The sequence below is a fragment of the Ammospiza nelsoni genome, chromosome 1 (genome assembly GCF_027579445.1).
Source record: "Ammospiza nelsoni isolate bAmmNel1 chromosome 1, bAmmNel1.pri, whole genome shotgun sequence".
Lineage (NCBI taxonomy): Eukaryota > Metazoa > Chordata > Aves > Passeriformes > Passerellidae > Ammospiza > Ammospiza nelsoni.
This window is the reverse complement of record NC_080633.1, coordinates 36,426,011-36,447,852: the sequence shown is the minus strand read 5'-3', so window position 1 is coordinate 36,447,852 and position 21,842 is coordinate 36,426,011. Positions and strand designations below refer to the sequence as shown.

Below are 21,842 nucleotides of genomic sequence, written 5' to 3'. Positions count from 1 at the left end.
GCCTAAAATCTTTTGTCAAACTGAATAGAGGATTGGCAAAAGCCAAATGCCACAAATTTAAATGCATCTCATTATTTTAACTTATAACTTATATTTGATTAAAATAACCTTAAATTTACTTATCTTCAATACCATTTAGAGCTAGAAGCACTATCATACTCTTTCTTTGAAATTGAGTATTTATATTTTAGGGACAAGAAGATGGAAAAATGCTTTTTTTGCCAGTAAATAAATGTTCTATTACTTTTACATGTATAAGTGAAGTATAGATTTCTCAAGTACAGAAATATTCAAATCATGTATAGAGTATAATATGTGTGTGGGAAAAAACATATGTGAGAGCCAAAGAGCAAAGCAAACTTAGATTGTAAAGATTTCTGGAGTCACAAGTCACCTTTGTCTAAGTGATATTCAAAGAAAAAATGTATTCCAGATTTAGAACTAAGACTTTAAGTACCTAAAACAGCTGAGTCACTAACAATCAGCACCACCACATCAGAACAAACTGCAGGTAGACATCATCAGCAAGGAAACAGAACTTCTTTACTTGTTGCAGCTGTAATCCCAACAGCCAAGCTTGTTTACATCCTAATTACAGCGATATCCTGTAAGCCACCACTAAGAGGATATGCACTATCTTCTTGTAGCTCTGCTATCACTGCAACCAGATTTTGTCATATCTACGGCACCACTGAACTACACAAACTCTGCCTACATTGCTAATTATCAATGAGTGGTTTTTTCACTTTGGTATAGCATAATTCTAAAGCTACCTTTTCTTTAGAAAGCAGTTTACAAGCTGTATATGGAACGGGATACTGGTTAATTTTTCTCCATTTTTTTTCAGGCAAGTGACCCAATGCTGCCAGGTAAGGTTTCTCATTTTAGCACACAAAATTATTGCAAAATCATCATCACATGAAAGAAAACATTAAATAAATGAATAAATAATCAATTATACTCTGCCACATTACTTCAGTGGCAGTAAGGAGGACATTTCAAATCAAACTCTTCTTGATCTTTTTTCCACATTTCAAATTAATGCAAAGCAGATGTAAATCAGTATTTATTGGTGTGTTAGTTATTCCTTCTTTTTTTACTGCAACATGTTTAATTTCCAGTCTCTAAAGACACAATTTATGTATTTACTGAAACATAATGTCTGAAGTTAATGTTACAGCTGCTTACATGTATAAAAATGGCTAATCAAATGACATATGTAAGAAAGATAGAGAAAAGAAAAAGAAAAGAGCATGTATAGAATTTTACATGCCAAGGTGCTTATAAAACTACAATGCCTAAAAGCAGTGCCTGACATTTTTGTATTTGATGTTGAGCCAAAGCCAAAATAAACCAAGGTCCCCCAAGTGGAAGATGTAAAGTAGTAAGAGGTTTATAGATACAAAGTAAGTTTCAAACTACTGAAAAACAGGTAAATCAATACATCCTCTTCTTCATGTTAAATCCTCTTGACAATAACCACTTTACCTTCTGAGGTGTACAAGCACGTGTTTGCATGCAGTATATCAATAATCTCTATGTTTTACTCTGTATAAAAACACTTCCAATTGCTGTACATTCATGGGAATAACTCAAGCACAAGTAATGAAGCACAAAATAGGAAGTCACAGGTTAAAATAGGAAGTCACAGGTTTTAAATCAAGCATGGTACAGTATATTAAATATACATTTTAAAAGTCTTTCAGACAATATAAGACAACCACAAAGAACTACTCACCATTTCATATGCTGTTACAATCTTTTTCAAGACCTCTGGAACAATCCCTTGGAGCTCCATAGCTGGATACTGATCATTGAGATTCACTACTACCAAGGGTGTATTATCAGGCCCAACCAAGTGCATAGACACTGCCAAAATGCACTGCATAAGATTTGCTACAGGAGAGAGGCCACATAATTCTTTGAATGAAACTACTGCATTCTGCAAAAAGGAAAGAAAGAGTTTCCTTTACAGTTAAATATGAAATTTAAAGCCTTGTTATTTCAGGATAAAATATTTCACTGTTATACTTGAGCTAAAATGGTTGTGCTACAATTACCACAGCTTTTCCCTGAAGAACTGGCATTTTTGAAACCAACCAATATTACACAAACATTTTACAAAAATGTTAAAATTTCAGGGAATGCAGTACATGCTACAGAAAAAACCATCTATTTAGAACAAGCATATCTCCTGTCTATCATGGCTAACATTAACTATGGAAATAAACAGATCCTAAAACACAGTGGCTATATATTTTGAAAATTTTCAAGACATTTTTTAAATGCTACCAAGTGAAAAAAATATTAGATGCTGAATGTCCCAATTAAGCAAAGTGAAGCAGAAGGAGGAATTCAGCACATTTGTAACTTTAAACATACCTGAACTACAGCCCAGACATGCTGTGGATCTGCAGGCTCCCATTTGGTGCGATTCACAAACCCAGCACTCCACTATTGAAGTATTCCTATCACATAGCCACACTTAAGTGAATTTTTTAAAGGTACCTTAACTTAAATACTGATTCTGTACCTTTCCCTAAGACTTTTTAAGTCATATTTTATATCCAGTATGGTTGAATATAATGCCATAAGTTTAAACTTGAAGAAAGTTTACAGCATTCGAAATACAGTGTGACTCCAAGTAGCCACTGATATTCCATGATGGGAATATTGTCAGCACTGTAGAGAATTTAGGATTTTTGTACCAATTGGGAACTGGTGATTTATGGCAAGTCTGGAGTTTGTGTTCCTGTAGGAAATAAAAATAAAAATATAGTATATTTAAGTTACAAATGTGCTCAGTGCTCCTTTCTCTCATGTTGCACCCAGGCAGAGTATCTGGTACAAATTTTCACTTTAATCCAAACCACTTTCCATCTTGCTGGTACGGTAAGACTCTCTCGTGGACACGTCTCTTAGAAAGACATAATGCCAACTTTAACTCAAACAGGACTCAAATGTGAAATATTTTGCTGTTCCTTTATCAGATGACATTCCAAAGCAGACTTCCAAATATGTATGTGCAGCTTATTCATGCAAAATTCTGTGAACACGAAATTGCACCTACCCAGTCACTTAGAGTGTACTTTTAGTACAGGTCCAGGAAACAGAAACTTCTTTTATCAACTGATGTACACTTCAATGACACAATAATTACATAGCTCAAGAGACAGACACTGGGAAATCCTTTCAAACAGATTTTGCTCAAGATAAGTACATGGCTTTTTGGCTTGAGATAAGCCATTACGAACAATCATTTTACAGAGAGGTTAACGAGGACCCAGGGATTGTATATATTCATTAATGACAGGAGGACAGGACTAATATGTACTACTACAGTAACTCCTTCCTTTGGACTTCCAATTCTATATCCAGAGACTATTCCTCATACTGTTAAGTAACTTAAATATGTAACATCACATCCAGTTCAATCATCCATGTTATACTTTTATCAGTGATTAATATGTAAGAAGTTATGACATCAGTTTTTGTCATGGTAATATAGGAACAAAAAGAAACTCTATTCTTATACAGATTTAGAGAAACTATTAAACTCGCTGCTGCACATTTACTTTTCCTCCTCTTCTTCCATCTGATATTTAAAAAATCAAACCAACTTTGCTCTTTATAATCTGGCTCCTGAGGATATGTTGGTCATAAAAACCATTACAATTTGTAACACAAAATTTCAGTAATACAAAATCTAAATAAATCTCACATTCCCTGGCATAAATTGATACTTATTTTAATTGAGTGGTTTATTTGCTTTTATTAGCTGTAAAAACTTAGTTACACAGAGTTTAAATGGAGCACATTATATAATCTGTTAGCAAAGTTAAGGAAAATTAATCTTCCCTCATGCTTAAAATATCTTCTTGATAGCACTTTGAGATAATGATAAATTTAGTTGATAGCACATCTTTCTAACTGACAGAATAAAATACATAAAATACCTTTTAATATTTCATGTTCAAAGAAATCCCACTGTAGAGTCTGTTTTCAATTATATCTTTATACTGTGCATACTGCAGCATGCACATGCAAGAGTTTAATGTAGCTACACAAAATTCTATGTTTTCACTGCTTCCTCAACTCAGTTTTTCCTTGAAAAGTATCTTAAAATACAGTACTCTTTGTTCTACAGAATTCTAATCTTCAGTAGGCTAACTACAGGTAAAGTTCATTTTACATGCAGCCTGTAATTTGAAACATTTATGAGTCAAAGTATCATCCCTGTATTTTTTAAATTATCTTTTAAAAGATCAAATTTATATACCAAATGGAATGGGAGAGCTGCATAATGATGTACTAATTTCTTCTTTCATATAAAATTAGCTTTAAAATTATATTACTATTAGAATATTTTTAATATAAGATTATTCATTAAAGAAATTTATATACACTGATGTGCCTTTAAAATCCAGAATCAAGTCTCAGGCATTTCCTTTAATCTCTTTTCCTTCAACACTGTATAAGACCAAGAGGATTTGATAGGTCAGTCCATTTGAAATGATGATTCTTAATTTTGTTGATCAATACTAGTATTCCATCAGAAGTTAAAAAACAAAGTTTTATTAAATTAAATGCAACTTTAAAACTCAATTTTAATACATTTCTAAAATGGGTTATGTACCTGGAATCTCCAAGTGACACATGTTTTTAAGTGACACCTCTTGGCTTCCACAAAACAAAGCACTTCAGTCTGCACTTTTTCTCTAAATTCAATTTGTTTACTAATATGACATCTAAAGTGGGACAACTTCTTCTAGAAGATGCCTTCTAACACCTCAGTGCTAATGCCACGTATTTCTAACATAACTAGGAAGAATCATGGAAAGCAAACAGATCTTTCTTGAAAATACTGCCTTCTATTTGGGACTAAAGGAAAAACATAACTTAGGTGAAACTATGCTAAACATTCTTAGACATACAAATAACATCTCTGATAAGTATTAAAGTTTCCCTTTTCTACCTGTTGTATATTCTTCCCACATTTCTACTTAATTTTTTTAAAACTAAACTATTGTCATACTTTCTTTTAATATATTTCTAATATTCCTCCAACCATATAGGATGAGGGTTGAGTTCTGGAGTCATATTTCCACTTCACATTCACAAAAATACACATGTGCATTCAAAGTTGCATCAGCAGAGAGTTCACCTTAAATGCTCCTCTGACATGATCCATTCTTAGAACTGTTCAGAATTAGACTGAAATAGTTCAACACACAAGACTCTTAAAAAAGCAGGTATTCCATATGCATCATAATACAAAGGTACACACATGAACCAATAAATTATTATAAAACTGTACCTGCATATTTTCTCTCAAATCCGTAGCATCCCGAATAGGTTGGAGGGCATTCTTGAATACTTCATCTATTGTTTTAATCCATAATGTTCTCATAGAAGCATATTCCCTTGATTTCTTGCCCTTCCTCACAGAGAGGCCCCTCTTATGAGGTTTCCCACCACCCCTTCGATTAGTAATGGCCACATGCACAAACAAGGAAGCATGAGCTAAACTTTCACCAGTCAATGACTGCAGAGGAACGTGCCGATAACCAGTCTGGAGACACTCAAAGGGAATAGTGTACTGCCCAATAAACTCGTCCCCAATGTAATCATCATCCAGCACTACAAAACGCACCATAGCTAGCTCTGGTAAATTTATTTGAAATTCAAAGCTTTCATCAAAAATTGGATTATCCCCGTTCTGATGCATAGTTTTCGTCCTTTGCTCAGCACAGTCAGCAGGGATTCCATGTATTTCAACATAGACATAAGGATCCACAACATCTCCTTTGGCACCTGATCCTTTGGGTTTAGGGAAGTTTTGCCCACTAATGATTTTAATATGAAGCAGCTGAGGTGAAACTCCAGGCACGGTGTCTTTTGTATTCGCGCTAAAGAAGGAAACTTCTTCTCTCATGATAGCAGGACGAAGGACGTAGCCACAGTTTCCATTCTGTCGAAACCAACCAATGTTCAGGTCCATCATTAGGCCAGGGGTTTGAAAGTTCATTGCTACTATCTGACAACCACATTTCCAAAAGTCCTGGGGATTCATATTACTAGAGTCAATCCTCATAGGACTGGGGAAAACCCTTGCGAGAAAACGTTTGTTATAATTTACAAAGTCTCCTGGGTTTTCGTTGGCATACTTGCTAGCAAGCACTTCGTTAAAAGAGCACACTTCCCAGTACTTCTGGAGCTGAAATGAAACTTGAAACTCTTTGAACTGAACTGATTTACATATGCTTACCAGCTCAGAGAGATCTTTGCAGAGCTGGAATCGTTTCCCTGTCATTGAGTTTTGCTGTTCTACCCCCTCTTTCGCCACTCTCTGTGACATTTCTGCTCCTTCATCTTCATCTGTAACATCTCCCTCTAGTCCAGAACAATTAGCAGAAAGCTTCTTTGCTTTAATTAGTATTTTCCCTTTAAGTGATTCTGGTGATGGTAGATAAGACTCTTCAATGTTTGGAGACTGCGTATGCAGCTTGTCCCCCAAAATTTTCTTCATGTGCTGTACCATCACTTTCTGCTGCTTAATAGAACAATGATTTTCTAAACACAAAATAAGAGGGTACTCTGAAGCAAAAAAGGCATACTTGTTAATAATGTCAATGACACTACGGAAGACAATTTGTGATGTCATTGTATGGCCTGTGTAAATCACAGGCTCGTTATCTGGACCATCCCATACGTCCAGCTCAACACTTCGACAACCCATTTTTAGAGCACGAATGTAACCCGTGATGTCAGAAGGCCCTCGAAACTGATCCTCTATCAAGTATGTATTATGAGATGAATTTATAAAGTAATGAGATAAAGGTTGTTTCATATCTTGACACACTTTTTTATGCTCTGGATCAAATATGTGGCAGTCTGGTGAAGTAAGGTAATTCGTAAACCCATCTATAGAAAGACAACCCTTTTCCTGGCCCTCTTTGGCTGGCTCGTATTTCTGAATAATTTCAAGGCTTATTTCTTCTGTGACCTGTGCCATACCCTGCTCTGCTTCCAAAAACATCATGAGGTCCTTGGTATCTAGAAATTCTTTATTGCTTGAAAACTGAACTAACAGGAAATAGATTTCAGGTCTGGTACAAAGCTCATGAAAAACTTCAATAAATTCTTCTTTTGTTACTTCAGTACCAGCTTTTTCCCTGGATCTATGTAACTCCTTGAATTTTAATTCAATTTTATTAGTTTTTAAACCAGGGTTTAAGTCTTTTATAAATTGTACAGCATTACATAGGGGTATATGTCCCAAATTATCTACATCTGCTTCACTGAACATTTGTGAAAGCCACGAAGTCCGCATATTATCTTGACTAGTTCCTAACATATCTAGAGTATGTTTTCCATAAGAAATCAAGTATCTTAAGCCAGTAACCCAAATATTTGCAACATCCGCTGAGTTAGCAACCAGATCTAGTGACTCATAATTCTCTCCATATATAATTGAAAACGCACAATCTTCCGATATCTGGTCATATATTCCATTGCTGCGAAAGATATCCGTATTTTTTCCTGTTCTCACTTCTTTGATTGACTTGATATCAATCTTTGCTTTCTCAGAATCCTTTTTGGAAGGCTCCCAGCGCAGAGACTGCATGTCAGCATCCAGGAGGAAGTAGCGGTGGTACACCCTGGAGTTGGACCGGACCTTCTTGAGCTCGGAGCCTTCCACCATGGCGTTGATGCAGTCGCTGGCGCTGCTGATCTTCTTCTCTGTGGGCATGCTGCTGAACGACACAGTCTTCTTCCTTTCTCGCTTCTGCTTCGTACCATCCTGGTAAACAAGGGGGTGGGGGGGAGAAAAAAATCATGTGTCAGTGTGATTTTGCTCAACATTGAAATAGCTTTCAACTTAAAGCTGAAAGTTCACCAAGCAGTTCAATAAAGTCTGCGCAATGACCAATAAGATGGCAATTCTTACTGGCACCATCACAGAATACTAATAATGCCTTAATAGTTGCTCTTGCTTCTATAAGTAATCTTCCAGGGTTAATTTTTAGTACTTTTGATGGACACAAAATTTAAAAAAAATTAGTTTTAAATGCTAACAAAATAATAATGCTGTATTATTGCATACATGTATGTGTATTTTATTTTATGAGTTGTACCCTACTTAGTGAGAGAATAGGTTCTAAAGTCAAGGCAATAGGAAGCAAGCTTTTCTCTGAGTCTTTATGCAGTCCTATAGATACTTGCCAGTACAGAATCTAATGCTTTAATACCATGCTGACAGGGTCCTTGGACTACAGAAACATTAATACACAATCAACGACATAAAATCCATAGGACACAGTCCTATTTGCATAAAATCTATAGGACATGGCCCTAATCTAAGCATACAAGACTTAGGAAGCACTTCTTCATGCAAAGCTCCCTTCACCAGAGCACCCACCCATGTTCTTCCCCCGGACTGCCCACAGCATTTACACATCCCTCCCCTTAGCAGGAAAATACCCACAACAGTCTAAAGAAGCTGCACTGAAACACAAGGAACCGGACTGGAGCAGATGCAGATGCAGCTCTGCAGTTTCTGAGCTTCAGAAAATACAGCAGTGACTCAGAAGGCAACTTCTGAGACGGTTTAATTTAACTGTTTCCAAAGAACCTTCATGTCATTAGAAAGAACTTGAATAGATGACCTGGTCAGGAAGGGAAGCAAAAGTGATTCACCATTGCTCTTAAAGCAATTAGATAACCCAGAGATCTTACTTTACTAGAGAAAGCTTGGGCATATAAGGATATATAAGCATAAAAAGGGGGGGAAAGGTAATTTAGCTACCTTTATTGTACCTATTTGTATAAATTAAAGCAAGTGCAAATAAGTCAGCAATACATGACTTAAGTACAATCAATTCATAAGAACTGAATTTTAGAAACTTGTGTGCTTTCATTATCTGCATTTTCTGAGACTGAAAAATGCTAGGATTTTTCTTTTGAAGCAACGTGTCTTGAGGAGCTAACTTTTAGTCTGAAACAACAATATTTTTATGTTAGATACCCTAATTAGAAGTGTTCTTCTTATAAACTAGCACAGTGCAAAAAATTACTCTTCCAGCTTTACAAAAAAAAAAAATTATATTCCCTGAAACAGTTTTCCATTTGAAGTAGGTTCCAGCGCAAATCAGCATTGCTTAAATGGCAGAAAGGAAAGTGAAAGAAAACTTTTAACGATTGCTATGCTGAACAGATGTTCAAATAAAAACCATCCATTACAAAATGCATTTCCAGCTCAGTACACATGTGCTGTGTGTTGAATTTCATTCAATTAAAAATAGAGTCCTGGTTTTGTAATTTAATTTATAAGCATCTGAAAAGTCTTTCACTGAAAACAATGATTAGTAAAGTGAGCAGCCTTAATATTTGATGTTCTGTGTTTGAGAAAATTAATCAACCATACTATTCTTGCACCTTTAATGACAGCAGAATTTGCTTTGTTCAAGCTCTCAAGAGACCAGTAAAAGTGAATAACCCTGCAGAGGACTGCTTTATTTCCAACTGCAGATCAGACACCTGCAATGGATACTACACAGGGTTGACTCTCAGAATCTCATTACATGTAGTTTAGGCATAAGGACAGTTTCCAAACAAATGCAAATTTCCTTTACTTAAAAAATAAAAGAAATAAAAGAAATCAAATGTGACTTTTGTTTACAGAGATTTTTGTTGTATTAAGCCTAGCTTGTTTGTCCACCTATTTATTTCTCCTAAACTGAAAAAGTGGCAAAGGACAGTCCCACATAAGTGAGCAATGACATTCCTGCCTGATACTTCAGGGCTTGGAATTAAGCATTTTGAAACTCCTTAATGCTCCAGATTCCTCAATCACAGACCTGGGAGAGGAATACTGTTGATTGAGAGACAGCTGACACCAGAACCATCAAGGCCTGGCAAGTATTACCTTACCTGACCATGATCAGAAGAAAGGTCTACACCTTTCTCTATGATCAGGACTGTATCTGATCCAAGTCACTGAACCACAAAGGAAAAAAAAATATTTCCTATTTCTTGATGCCATCTGATGTAAAGGAGCCCATCTCCAGGCAGTTCAATTGCCAGCTCTGGTTACTGAAAGCTTGAATTGGAGTTCATGCATGTGGATCAGAGGAGCAATTCAATATATCACCTGCAACGTTATTTTGCCTCCCTGCCAGATGAATTCGCAGCCAGTTCAGTAGTACTCTTCATTTTTGTAAGGTAAAGGAGTCTAGCCACTCAGATTATTTATATAAAGCCAGCACCACAGTGTGAATTGCTGTGAAAACATTCTGAGCTCCAGAACACCTTTCATAAGTTTTTGCTTCTCCAGAAATCAATAATTCTGAACTACCAGACTGCCTGTGCAAGTTCCCATCCTGACAGGCATGGAAGTCATGATCAATCTCTGTGTGATCAGAGTAACTTCAAGGACATTTTATCAAAGACACTGTTGAAAAGAATTCACCTGTCTGAATTATTCACCTGTCTGAATTACCCACCTGTCTGAAAAGACACAGAAAAGAAACTCTCACTCCACAAGCTGAGCATGCAATTGCATAGAGCATGCACAAACTGTGTGAAACTCATTTGTGAGCCTTGGCAATATAGTCTGGCATGCAGGAGACAGATTTATTCTGCTCTAAGACGTGGAGGATTTCATCCCAAAAGTGAGGTGGCATTCATGAACTGGGTCAGGTCTCTCACGGCCTTAGGTCTGCCTTGAATCAAAAAGAATGGCACATCAGAAAACTGCATCTGAACAAACACAGGAGTGATTTCTTGGCATTCATAAGACTTACAGGGTTCTTGCTGTTCAACATGCTGGAAGTGACACTGACTCTACAGTGCAGATGCATAATTCAGTCCAAGGCAGCAGCTACATTTTTTGTGCTGAAATAATCTTCAGTCTTTCTAGGATCTCTCACACAATGAAGAACCATGTCTACCTACAGTTTATAGCATGTACTGTCATCATTACAGGATATCCCCTAAAGACTGCCTGTGCTTCATATGACTTAATCACTGAAACCAGAACAACCACCTCACCAACACATCCCCTAATACTATTCATGCCCCAGCCAAGGTCACCTGCAAGATGTTTTGAGGAATAGAGGAGACCACAGATAAAACTGTTTTGAAACATTGCTCATAACCACTACAAGGAGCTACACAAAGAATTTAGTTTATCCAGAAGTTCCTAGCAACAGAAAGCAAAGCATCTAGCAGTTTAAAAAACAGAAATAATCCCAGCTGTCACCTGTGGCACTTAAGAGACAGCTGGAGAAAATGGATTAAAAGCACAAGGAGGGAAGAACATATCCATGATAACTTTTTTTATTCCTCTCAAGGTACCAACAAAGAATTAGCTGTGTGACTCAGACAGCACTTGCTACAAAATAGAATTCTGGAGACAAAAGAGAATCTTGAATCAGACATTGAGAGAGATGCACATCATTCCTGAACTGTAGTGCTTTTAATTTATGCAACTTTATGATAAAATTACTTAAAAGGCTGCTCCAATAACCACTGGTACTGATAGGGGCAGAGTTCAAACAGAGATTTGATAATGTAACAGATCGGGATGATAGAGGAAATGATGAGTAGTGTATGGTTTGTAAATATCTCCCAGAGGAAAGGAAGCAGAGAGAGAACTTTATGACCTGTAAATGCACAAATGAATCATGCCCCAGAAGCAGTACTTCAAAAATATATAAACACCAAGTTGCCAAGATGTTTAGGTACCACTTGGTCCAGTGGAATTAAGAACACCACCCAAGGCAGGGGCTTGCCAACCCCCTCAAAGTGGCAAGTGTGGGGCTGAAGCACAATGCAGAACACTCCTTCCACCTGCCAATGCAGAACAATCCTCACACTGGCCCATGCAACCTCTGGAGATGGGTGCCTGTGATCCTGTCTCTCTCCATGACTAAAGACACTGCTCTTTTCAGAACAGAGCACTTCAAACAGGCAAGACAACAATAACAAGAGGAAGTGACACAATGACAGATTTTCAGAGCACTCCTCTGGGAAGTGAAAGTCCCTGATGTCACAAAGCAAACATTTCACTTGGTAACCCTGAGTGCAAAATTTAGTCTACCTAGCAAGGACCTGAACACTGGATTTTCTCCTCTCAGTACACACCGCCCCAGGTGACAGGTCCTGCTGCTACTTGTTTATGCTCTAACCGTAAAGAATTTCCATTCCTTTTTGTATACCAGAGGTTCACCAAAGCATGGAAGGCAGCTCCATGCTCATTTTTAGAGCACATGGCTGAGCACTCCAAGATGCACAGGCTGAGGAAACAGAGCCCAGCCCCTCCACGAGCACCTGAGTGCTCTGCCAGCCAAGCAGTTAGGTACGAAACAAGAACACAAAACAAGAGCACAAAACACATCCCCTGAAGTGCAGCACCACACTGCAGGACTTGGGATTGCCAAGGGCTGAGCTTTGACAACCTCTGAGAAAACACACACACCTTGAAGCAATGATGGTACACAGTCTGTAGAAGACACAGCCCCAAGAATGCCTACTTAGTTCACCCCAAGCAGGCTCAGAAACAAGATCAATGTGAACCATTCAGCCTAGAAAGGTCTGCACAGAGGTGTAGTAATAAGTAGCAATAAGGCTGCAATCATGTACAGCATCTCAAGAGCTTGCTTTTTTTTTTTTTTTTTTGCATACAAGTTCTGAATTGAGTGGCATGCTGGTGAACCTGAAGACCAATGGTGTGCCAATACTCTGAGCAATTACAGGTGAGTAGGTGAAAAGAAAGGCCAGACCTAGTTGGGTAATTTTAATTTTTATCAAATTACACCATTATTTCATATAATACAGCATGAAAGCTAATTTAGGTGCAATTGAATGTACATCTGTAGCCAACAGTTTCAGTAAAATTCAATTCTTTATGATGAGAACAGGCAGCCTGATGATCTACATAATGAACACAGAGTGCACCTACTCTTCTGACACTATGCAATACTCATTGATGACTTTTTTTTGTAGTAGATGTGATAGTTCTGTAGCCAATTTGAGTACAAAACCTGCCTGTTTTCATCAAGTGCAATTCAGCAGTAATTGCGAAATCACCTTGCTTGAAGACATAATGTATAACAAGCCCATTTCAGGAAGTGGCAAGTTTAAAAAACCACAATTGATGCTTTGTTTATTTAATTAAGATTCTTAAACATTTTTCTTCAAAACAAAAACCTTGAAATTTATAGATTTTCTTCATACTTAAGTAAGCATGTCTATACATAACTAAGTCTACTCAAAGAAAAAAACACATCTTTAAGTTCGTACTTTAAAATAATTTTATAATAATTTATAATTAAAATAATTTAATTTAAAATAATTAAAATCATATACATAATAATTTTAATGCATTTTGTTCAAAGTATTATAATATCAGTAACTTGTTCTTTAACTAGTTCTTTTCCAGGTTTTCCACCTGTGGTTTTAGAGATATAAATGCTAGTGTACATGAGCAAATAAGGTACAAAAGCAATGTCAATATCGTATCATCTTTATAAATATTTTTAGCACAAAAATTTTTAGGGTTTTCTTTGGAAAAAAACACCTGTAACTGAAACAGCAATGATGAACAGGACCACTTGTTTTTGGCAACACATAAAAAAATATAAATCATATTATGTACAGTTTAACTATGCACAGCTGCCAACTCATTCTACAACATAGAATGCAGCATTATAAAAGAAGCCAAGCAAGTTTTTGTGTAAAAGAGGCAGTAGGAAAAAAAGGAAGGAAAATATCAGGTAACCAAATTTAGCACTGATTTCAAAAGTTACATGCAGTTAAAGGCAGAGTGGGAATCTTCTGTGGAAGAGTGTGGGGGAAAAGGGAGAAAAGAGCTGGGAGGAGGAAGGAGAGAGGTGGTGGTGCAGAAAAGGCACTTCACCATCCCTGTCCTCGATGCCCCCTCTCTCAGCCTAATTCTCCTGGAATCAACAATTCAGCAGAAGAATCTGCTGACAGCCACCACTCAGCCCATCTCTTCCAGCCAAGCATCCTCTCTTCCTTTCCATTGACCATTACCAGGAGATTCTCACTAACCCAGTGACCCGGATTCAGCAAAAGGCACGTCCCTTTTAATGCTGTTCCACAGCTGCCCAAAGCTTCCAGAGCATGTGGAAAGCAGAGCAAGAAAAAAACTCTCCAAGCAATCAGCAGCTCAGCTGACAGGCTCCCAAACACTTCAGAAATGGCACCTGTTAAATCAGCCTGTGTCCAACAGACTCAGCAGCCACTGCCTGACTGCACACAGCTCCCAGCACTTGTATGTAAAACAAAGCACAGTCCTCAAATGAAACAACAGCTAGCTGAGGAGAGACAAAACATCAGCTATTGGGAAAACACAAGTCCTCCCACTTGTTGTGAATCACTGTGTTTGTGCTCAGCATTTAAATATTTCCCCAAAAGCCAGTACTCATGGCATATCTGTTCTTTGCAGAAATCTTTGACGTGGAATATATTTATCTTATGTGTGCTGGATTGACCCCAGCCAGACCCAGTTACACCATGTTATAAATAACAATGAGGAACAAAATTATGATTAGTTGAATAAGTAACAATTCTGGGCTGATTTTGTTGTTGTTTTTTTGTTTGGTTGGGAGGTTTTTTTATTTGGTTGGTTTTTTGGGGTTCTTTTGGGATTTTTTTTTTGTTTGGTTTGGTTTTGGGTTTGTGGATTTTTTAGTAAGCGAATTCCGTGATTAAAGGAATATGGACACAAGTGCTCAATATTCAAACAAAAATGACCTATATTATTTCAGATGAGCAAACTGCATGGTTCATGATAGAGTTAAACCAATTCTCTCTTCAGCCCCTACTTCAAACATTAATTTTCTGTCCTGTCTCTTCCTCCTCCTGCCCCAGTTGCATTCTCCCTTCTCCCCAGTTCAGCTCCTCAGGCACTCATTAGCAGCTGTCTAATACACAGTAAGTTAATTTACCTCACTACCTCAGGAAACAAAAAATCTATTTTCTTCCAAATTAGTTTTCTGCAATTTTAGTGAGCTGAAACGATTGTCCATGTGATCAACTAAGTATCAGAGCTGGTTAAAATTAACCACTAGAAGGAAGGAACCAATTAAAAATGGGAGGAAAGAACAGAATCACTCACTTTTATCAAGAAATTAATTCAATTAAAATCAATGTAGTTGAAACTCTTCCATTGAAATCTGATCCTACATGAACTGACAGTAGAGTTTTATGTCATTAGGTTCTGTGGTGAACTCAATAACCCTAAAGACCTTTTTCAACATAATTCTATCAGGGAAAACAAAATCTCTCATCTTGGTCCACCTCACAGAGCCACAATTTCACAAATACATAAAATATAAAGGCAAGCTATAAGAAAGAACTCCCAACATCATAAAATAACAGAATTGAGGTTCTCAGGCACTTGGGCTCATTTTATTCTGCCTCATTTCAAGAAAACAGGACTCCAGAAAATTTATGATTCAATGACATGAGAGAGATCACTTTCACACTATCTGTTAGAAAGAGCAGAGAAAAACAGTAGCCTGTGCTGGCCTTGTTGCTGTTATAGCAGCAATTTAACTCAAAAGACTGTGACAAGCCAGGAAATAACAGGACATGGTTTTGCAAATAGAGTCTAGACCAAAGGCTTTCTCTGCAAAACTTCCTACAGAAGAGCTTATTTAGTCATTTGATCAGCTTACCAAGACTAAAGAAACCATCTTTTAATACGTTTTTTATGTTGCTGTCTCAAGTATCCTCAGGTTTTTCATTATTCAAGTGCTCTCACAGGAAGTCACAGGGGAGCTTTCCCTGTGCTCCCTGGCACAGATACAGATTCACAGAATATTCTGTGTTGGAAGGGACACACAAGGATCATCAAGTCCAAGGCAGACACTTCTTCCACAAATATTCCAAAGAGATCCACAGACATGATGCTGTTGCTCCCTTTTCACTCAGATCTAACATAAATCCACTCCATATTCTTTTGAAGAGAAACAAAACAATCTGATATTGCCTACTCTGCTGAAAATAAAGGAGTTGGAGCTACTTTTACTATGTTTGACTTTGACCTATACTTTAAAAAGTCTGTGGCAGTTAAGACTTCCCCATTCTGCAGCTCCATGATGCCATTTATGTTTGCATTCTAGCAGCAATTACTAGGATACACCATTCTAGGATTCTGTCATTTTATAACATAATTTTATAATTTAATTATATTGTACTATGTATGATATTATAATTCTATAATACATTGTTATATAATGCAAATAATATTATATCTGAACATTAAAACACAGTAGCAAAACCAAACTTAAAACACCATTGAGGCATTCTTTCTTGTATGAGTTCATCTGCATATTTATGAAATTAAAATGAAGGGTCATTTGGTTTCAGCGGTTAATATCCAATACAGATTAGTAGGGGAAAGGGGAAAAAAAGTCTGATCTGAAAAGAAAATAAATAAGAAGCATTTAAGGAAACTCTCCAGACTGCTGTGAGCTCTGAGAGAGCCAAAGGCTGAGTTATGCTTGGCATGAGTGTCTCAGCTCTCAGTGTTACTGAGTCGGTAACTGGTTACAGTTCAGCCTTCTGGGGAGCATTTCCAACAGAGCAAAAGAGGTATCCCATTTTCACAAACTTGATAAAAGCAAAACATGCATACTTCAGATCCAAACAAACAACATCTTAACCAAATCCACATAAACTGCAATAATTATTTATGAAAAACAGCAGTTACTAAGTCCTGAGTCTTACACTGAGGAAACTGCACTGATAAAAAGCTGTTAAAAATGTGTGATGGCATGAAGAGTTTTAACCCTAGGTAAGTAAGTGAAGAGTTTTTTAGATTTCTAATTTCTCACATACTAAGAAATCATACCTAATCTATTAAAAACAGGTCATTTTAACTACTGCAGAGAAACTTAGGTTTATTATAACCACTTATTTTTTCTGCCATCAATTATCAGAAAAATGATAGAAGGTACAGATGCTTTTAGCTTGAATAATAACTGAAGATGTCAAAGCTGATGCTGCATGTAAAGGTACTGAAGGATTTGAAATTGGCTCAACAAAAAGGTTCAACAGGTTTTAGCACAGCTCAGGAGGGAAGAAGGCTCTGAGTTTTCACAGTTATCCCTAAAACCAGCAAGATGCTCTTTCTGCACACATGCACACCTATTCAAACACTGAGCATTTCCATTTTCAGGTCTTCAATAACATTTTAAGTACCCAAGCATTATAGCTAAGATACACTTTCAGGGGCATTCTAATCAAGACATATCTACAAGATTTAATATGCAGGAGTCTGAAGTTGAGTATCAGATTGCCTTCAAGAATTGGTAGCTGCATGTTAGTTCCCCTGGTGGAAAGCATGGCTTTTTTCCCTTTTTTGTTTCAGTCATAAACAGCAATTTGATAGAACTGGCAAAATACATAGCACAGCTGTCAGCCTTTAAAGCAAAAGTACAGCATGTGGGTGACTCTGAAATACAACAGAGTAACTATGTTTAAGATTTCTGTAATTTCAGATGCAGGCTCTGCAGAAAGCAGCTTCACCTCTCCCTCTGCGGCTGCCCTTCAGTGTTATAGAGGAAGAGAAGCCGACAGCATCACCAACAAGAGGTGAGACTGAGCACTGGCTCAAAACTCCCAACCCTTTTCCACTCTTGGGTAAGCCTTCTCAGCAGCTTTTCCAGATCTTCCCACAGACAAAAATGTTGGCTTTGGTTTACTTGTTTTCTAACCAACTTTCCTGCATAGCAGGCCGAGACTCTCTCCTACCCGACTCAAAACAAACCAGGACAAACCACCTGAGAAAAACAAGCTTGTAGAGTGTGCATCTTAGGATGCCACTACAGGAATGTACTCCATGAAATTACATACATTTAACTACTAATATGGAAAACAATGCCTTACTCCATGCAGACAAGATTCTTATTTTCAATGCTGCATATGCAGCCAACAAATGAAAATAATTGTGTTTGTTATGATTGACAAATTTAGTCAGAAAGCAGAAAAGTACCTCATCTCTCTCCTTTACTGCAAGAGGAAGTCTACGTGATATTCCCTTAACTGTCAGCATCTGCTACTCACAAAAATATACAGCAGATTGACCACAAATCTGTTATCTGATTTACAGGAATGGCTTTTTCACACATCCTTACAGGTCAATGTTATGACTAAATCATGCACTTTTACTTTCCCTGATGCGGCAAAATGTTCACTTCCACCTGTGCTGTCAATTTGTGTATTTTGTCCAAATTTCAATCCAAATGTCATCTGTTCTCTTGGAAAGCTCTGGTGGTTTTGTGTCCTTCCTGTTAGCTGAGTGTTTTCCAGGGAACACAGAATTAAAACTATCACATATATGCTATTTATTCCAAGTCAGACACTCAGGCTGCAGAGTAATAAAGTGTAATATTTTTTTCATTCTAAAAACTATCATTACCACTGCCCTGCAGCTTTCAATTCATCAACTCATTTCCTTCACTCTAGTGATTGATGAATGGTGTCTAAAGATTTGCTTCTGGACTAATTTTAATTGGTCTAGCAAATTTCACAAGATAACTTTAAAGAAAGAAACAGAACTTCACAGAATGAGTTGTTCTCCTTGTGTGGTTTGAGATAAGTTCCTTTTTGTCAGTTAAGAGAGTAACTATTACCAATATTAACTCTTCACTGCTACAAAGAGTTCATGCAAACAACTCAGTATTAAATTAAATACAAAATTGGAACTTTAAGAAACTTACAGCTTGCTAAACAAATATTATCTTGCAAATTCTTGAGTTGCTACTTCTGCCTTATTACTTTGGCGACAGTGGTAATTAAACAGTGATAACTAGCTGTTAATTTTTAAGGACAATTCTTATGATATAGATCCAAAATACTTACTAGGTTATCACATGGGCAGACAAGATATGAATACCCAAGTACCTTTGCTAACCACATAAGGCTGTTTCTAACTTATTTTCCTTGTTGATTTTCAGATGTATGTAATTTAGAGTTGTCCAAAAATTACAGGAAATTCTCATGCTGAATGCTACATCAATGCCCTTCTCCCCCCTTAACTCACTTCTTTAATTATTCATAGCAGTTACAGGCACTTAGGAAAGAACAGTGAACTATAAATATTTAATACGAGATGCCTGTAACAGAAAGACATGAGAGAGACTACAAAAATCAAATAAAGTATTTGTTTATCCTAAGCAAAATAAAAAGGCAGGTGATCTTTATATAAATGTTCATAGCTTTGACAAACCAAACCTAATAAGACACCGGCATGCTTTACCAAATAATTACAGCTAAACAAATAAAAACTGGCAGGTATACCAGTTTCTTCAGACCTTTAGTGTTTTATAGAGATTTATTTTGATTGCATGCTACAAGTTCCTTGTGAGGAATGCTGAAGAAGTATCACTACAGGACATTACAGTTCCGAGATATTAAAGGATGCAAGAGTCAAGCAAATACACTGAAGACAATTTTTAAATACTCATCTACAACAACGGCATCTTAGCAAGAAGCTGCTGAGAAATTCTCAATATAAATTAGAATTATAAAAGTTGGGGTGGTAAAGAAGTCTGAAAGAACTTTAAAATATTGTCAAATACAGTTTATAACCCTTCTAGTTGTGGAGGAAGGCTAAGGAAACTGTGCACTCAAACTTCAGTATAATACGGCAGGCAAAAAATTCCAACTTTTAATTTTCAGAACTCACTGTACTCAATACTTGGTACGGGCAATAATGAAAACATGTTAATACTATAACTGTCTTCTGTGGAGGAAAAGAAATTACTAGGAAAACAAGAATCCTTTTTTAAACCACTAAGTCATACAAGGGAAATACCATTAATCTTTCATAACTATGTTCACATACCATATCTCAGTACCCTGTTTGCAGCTTTCTAAATTTCTTACGCATGACAAATACTCAAAAAGTCACGGTGTAGAGCACAAAAAATTAACTCCCATGATATCCAGAACTAAAACCAATCACAGAAGCAAAACAATGTTCTCATCTGTTTTCTTCAAATTTAATTACTTTCTGCTCACTCTGAAACCAAAGGCCTCCACTGATTCTGCTGACAGCTATCCCTGTCCTCTGAAATCAGCCCAGGGTCCCACCATGAAGGCTCCTCTGCCTAAACCGACAGGAAAAGTGTGCATGCCTGGGGTGGGCAAGAAAAGGCTGAAGAAGGAAAGTTTAGACAATCCTTAGAAACTAATTTTCCTTATCTCAACATTATAGCCACCCACCATGAAAACTCACAGTTATTAAATGATTTCATGGGGAGAAGTTTTATTCTTGTTAAATGAAAGAGAGAGAGAGTGAGAGAGAAACTAGAACTGTTCCCTTACAGTCAACACCTTCACTCTCCCAGCTTCCTACTTCCAACTTCTCTTTTGTTATAACTATTGATTAAACAATCCTTCCAAACATACTATTTTAATAATTCATATTTTCTTGTTTTAAAATTATTTGAACACTCATCTTCAACACGGAAACCTTTGTGAAAAAACGGTTTTCTTTTCCTAAAACTATTACTCAGAACTGAAAATGTATCACAGGAGTCACTTGTGTACCTAAAACATGCTGATAGTTTAATCAAGATGTGGTGGAGAGTATATTTAGATTGTCCTTGAAAGTTTGCCTGTACAGTGGACACCAGTGTAGCAGGGAAAGTACTAGAATGGACACAGTTATATCTGCAAATGTGTCTTTTGGTTACCTGCCTTACTCCTCCCAGTAGTTGAATTATGGCAGGAAAAAAGCCTGCTGTCAGAATTTGTGTGGTCCCTAAAAATGGAGCTGGCCCTTGTGTCCCCTGCACCAATAAATCTACTCAGAAGCAGACAAGCTTTCAGTATTAGTACTTACACTTGAACCCTGAAAATAAAGGTAAGCATTCAAATGCCATAATGAAATCTGAAGGAACAACATTTTATACATCTAAGAACTCTCAGAATAGTTTAATGGATACAAAATCTAAAATAATAAATCCTTAACTTCTTACAAAACCAGAGAGATTATTAGATTAAAAAAAAAAAAAAAGAAAAAACCAAACAAAAACAAAAAAGCAATGAAAAGCACTGACACTAGCATTCAAAACTTATGGAGTTTAATTTTTTTCTTTAGAAATAGACTGTATATAAAACATTTTAAAAGTGTGTCTTCAACAAATTTCTGTAAATTCATGTAAAAACATGTTTCTGTAAATTCATACTGCAACATGACATGCCCCATTGGACTCAATAGAACTGAAGTTTTAAATGACAGAGGGGCTAAAGGGAAGCATGAGAAGCGAGAGGAAGCAGATGTGCCATTAAAGGAATGCTGCTTTGGAAGATTTAGATTTTTGTACTAAGAACAGAACAAATACATCCAAAGGAAAATCATTTGCTGAAGTAACTTGATGCAATGGTTAATTGAAAAGTTAACCAAAATATTAATTATTTCAATACTACATTTTGTATACATAGACACACACACATATATATATATAATTCAGTGTCTATTTCCCACTTTGAATCCTGAACTAAAAATAGTCACATTACCATTGAAAATCCTATAAATCAACCAATTCTCTGAGACACAAAGTTAACTGAACCCAGCAAAAATATTCTGGCAATATTAACAGTACTGTCTATTCATGTTTGCAGCAACTTGTTGCTGGCCAATTTCTCTTTACCACTGGATTTTAACTGTCAACCTAATGCAGTAGAAAAGAACAAACAATAAGTGGTATAACTATTTCACACTGACATTTGATAACTTCTCATTCGATATATGGTGAATGCTTATTTCAGCACCTTCTCTTATGCTGCAACTCTACCTC

At 36.7% G+C, this 21,842-nt stretch overlaps 1 protein-coding gene across 2 annotated transcripts in view; it reads right to left on the bottom strand.

The window, feature by feature from the left end:
- PLCL2 (phospholipase C like 2) overlaps positions 1 to 21,842 on the bottom strand; it is a 98,879-nt gene that overhangs the window by 37,524 nt on the left and 39,513 nt on the right. For both annotated transcript variants that reach the window (XM_059475866.1, XM_059475874.1), the window contains exons 2-3: positions 5,318 to 7,804; positions 1,739 to 1,942 (exon numbers count right to left, since the gene is read on the bottom strand). In XM_059475866.1, the coding sequence (XP_059331849.1) occupies positions 1,739 to 1,942; positions 5,318 to 7,804 (2,691 nt within the window). The remainder of the gene's footprint in view (positions 1 to 1,738; positions 1,943 to 5,317; positions 7,805 to 21,842) is intronic.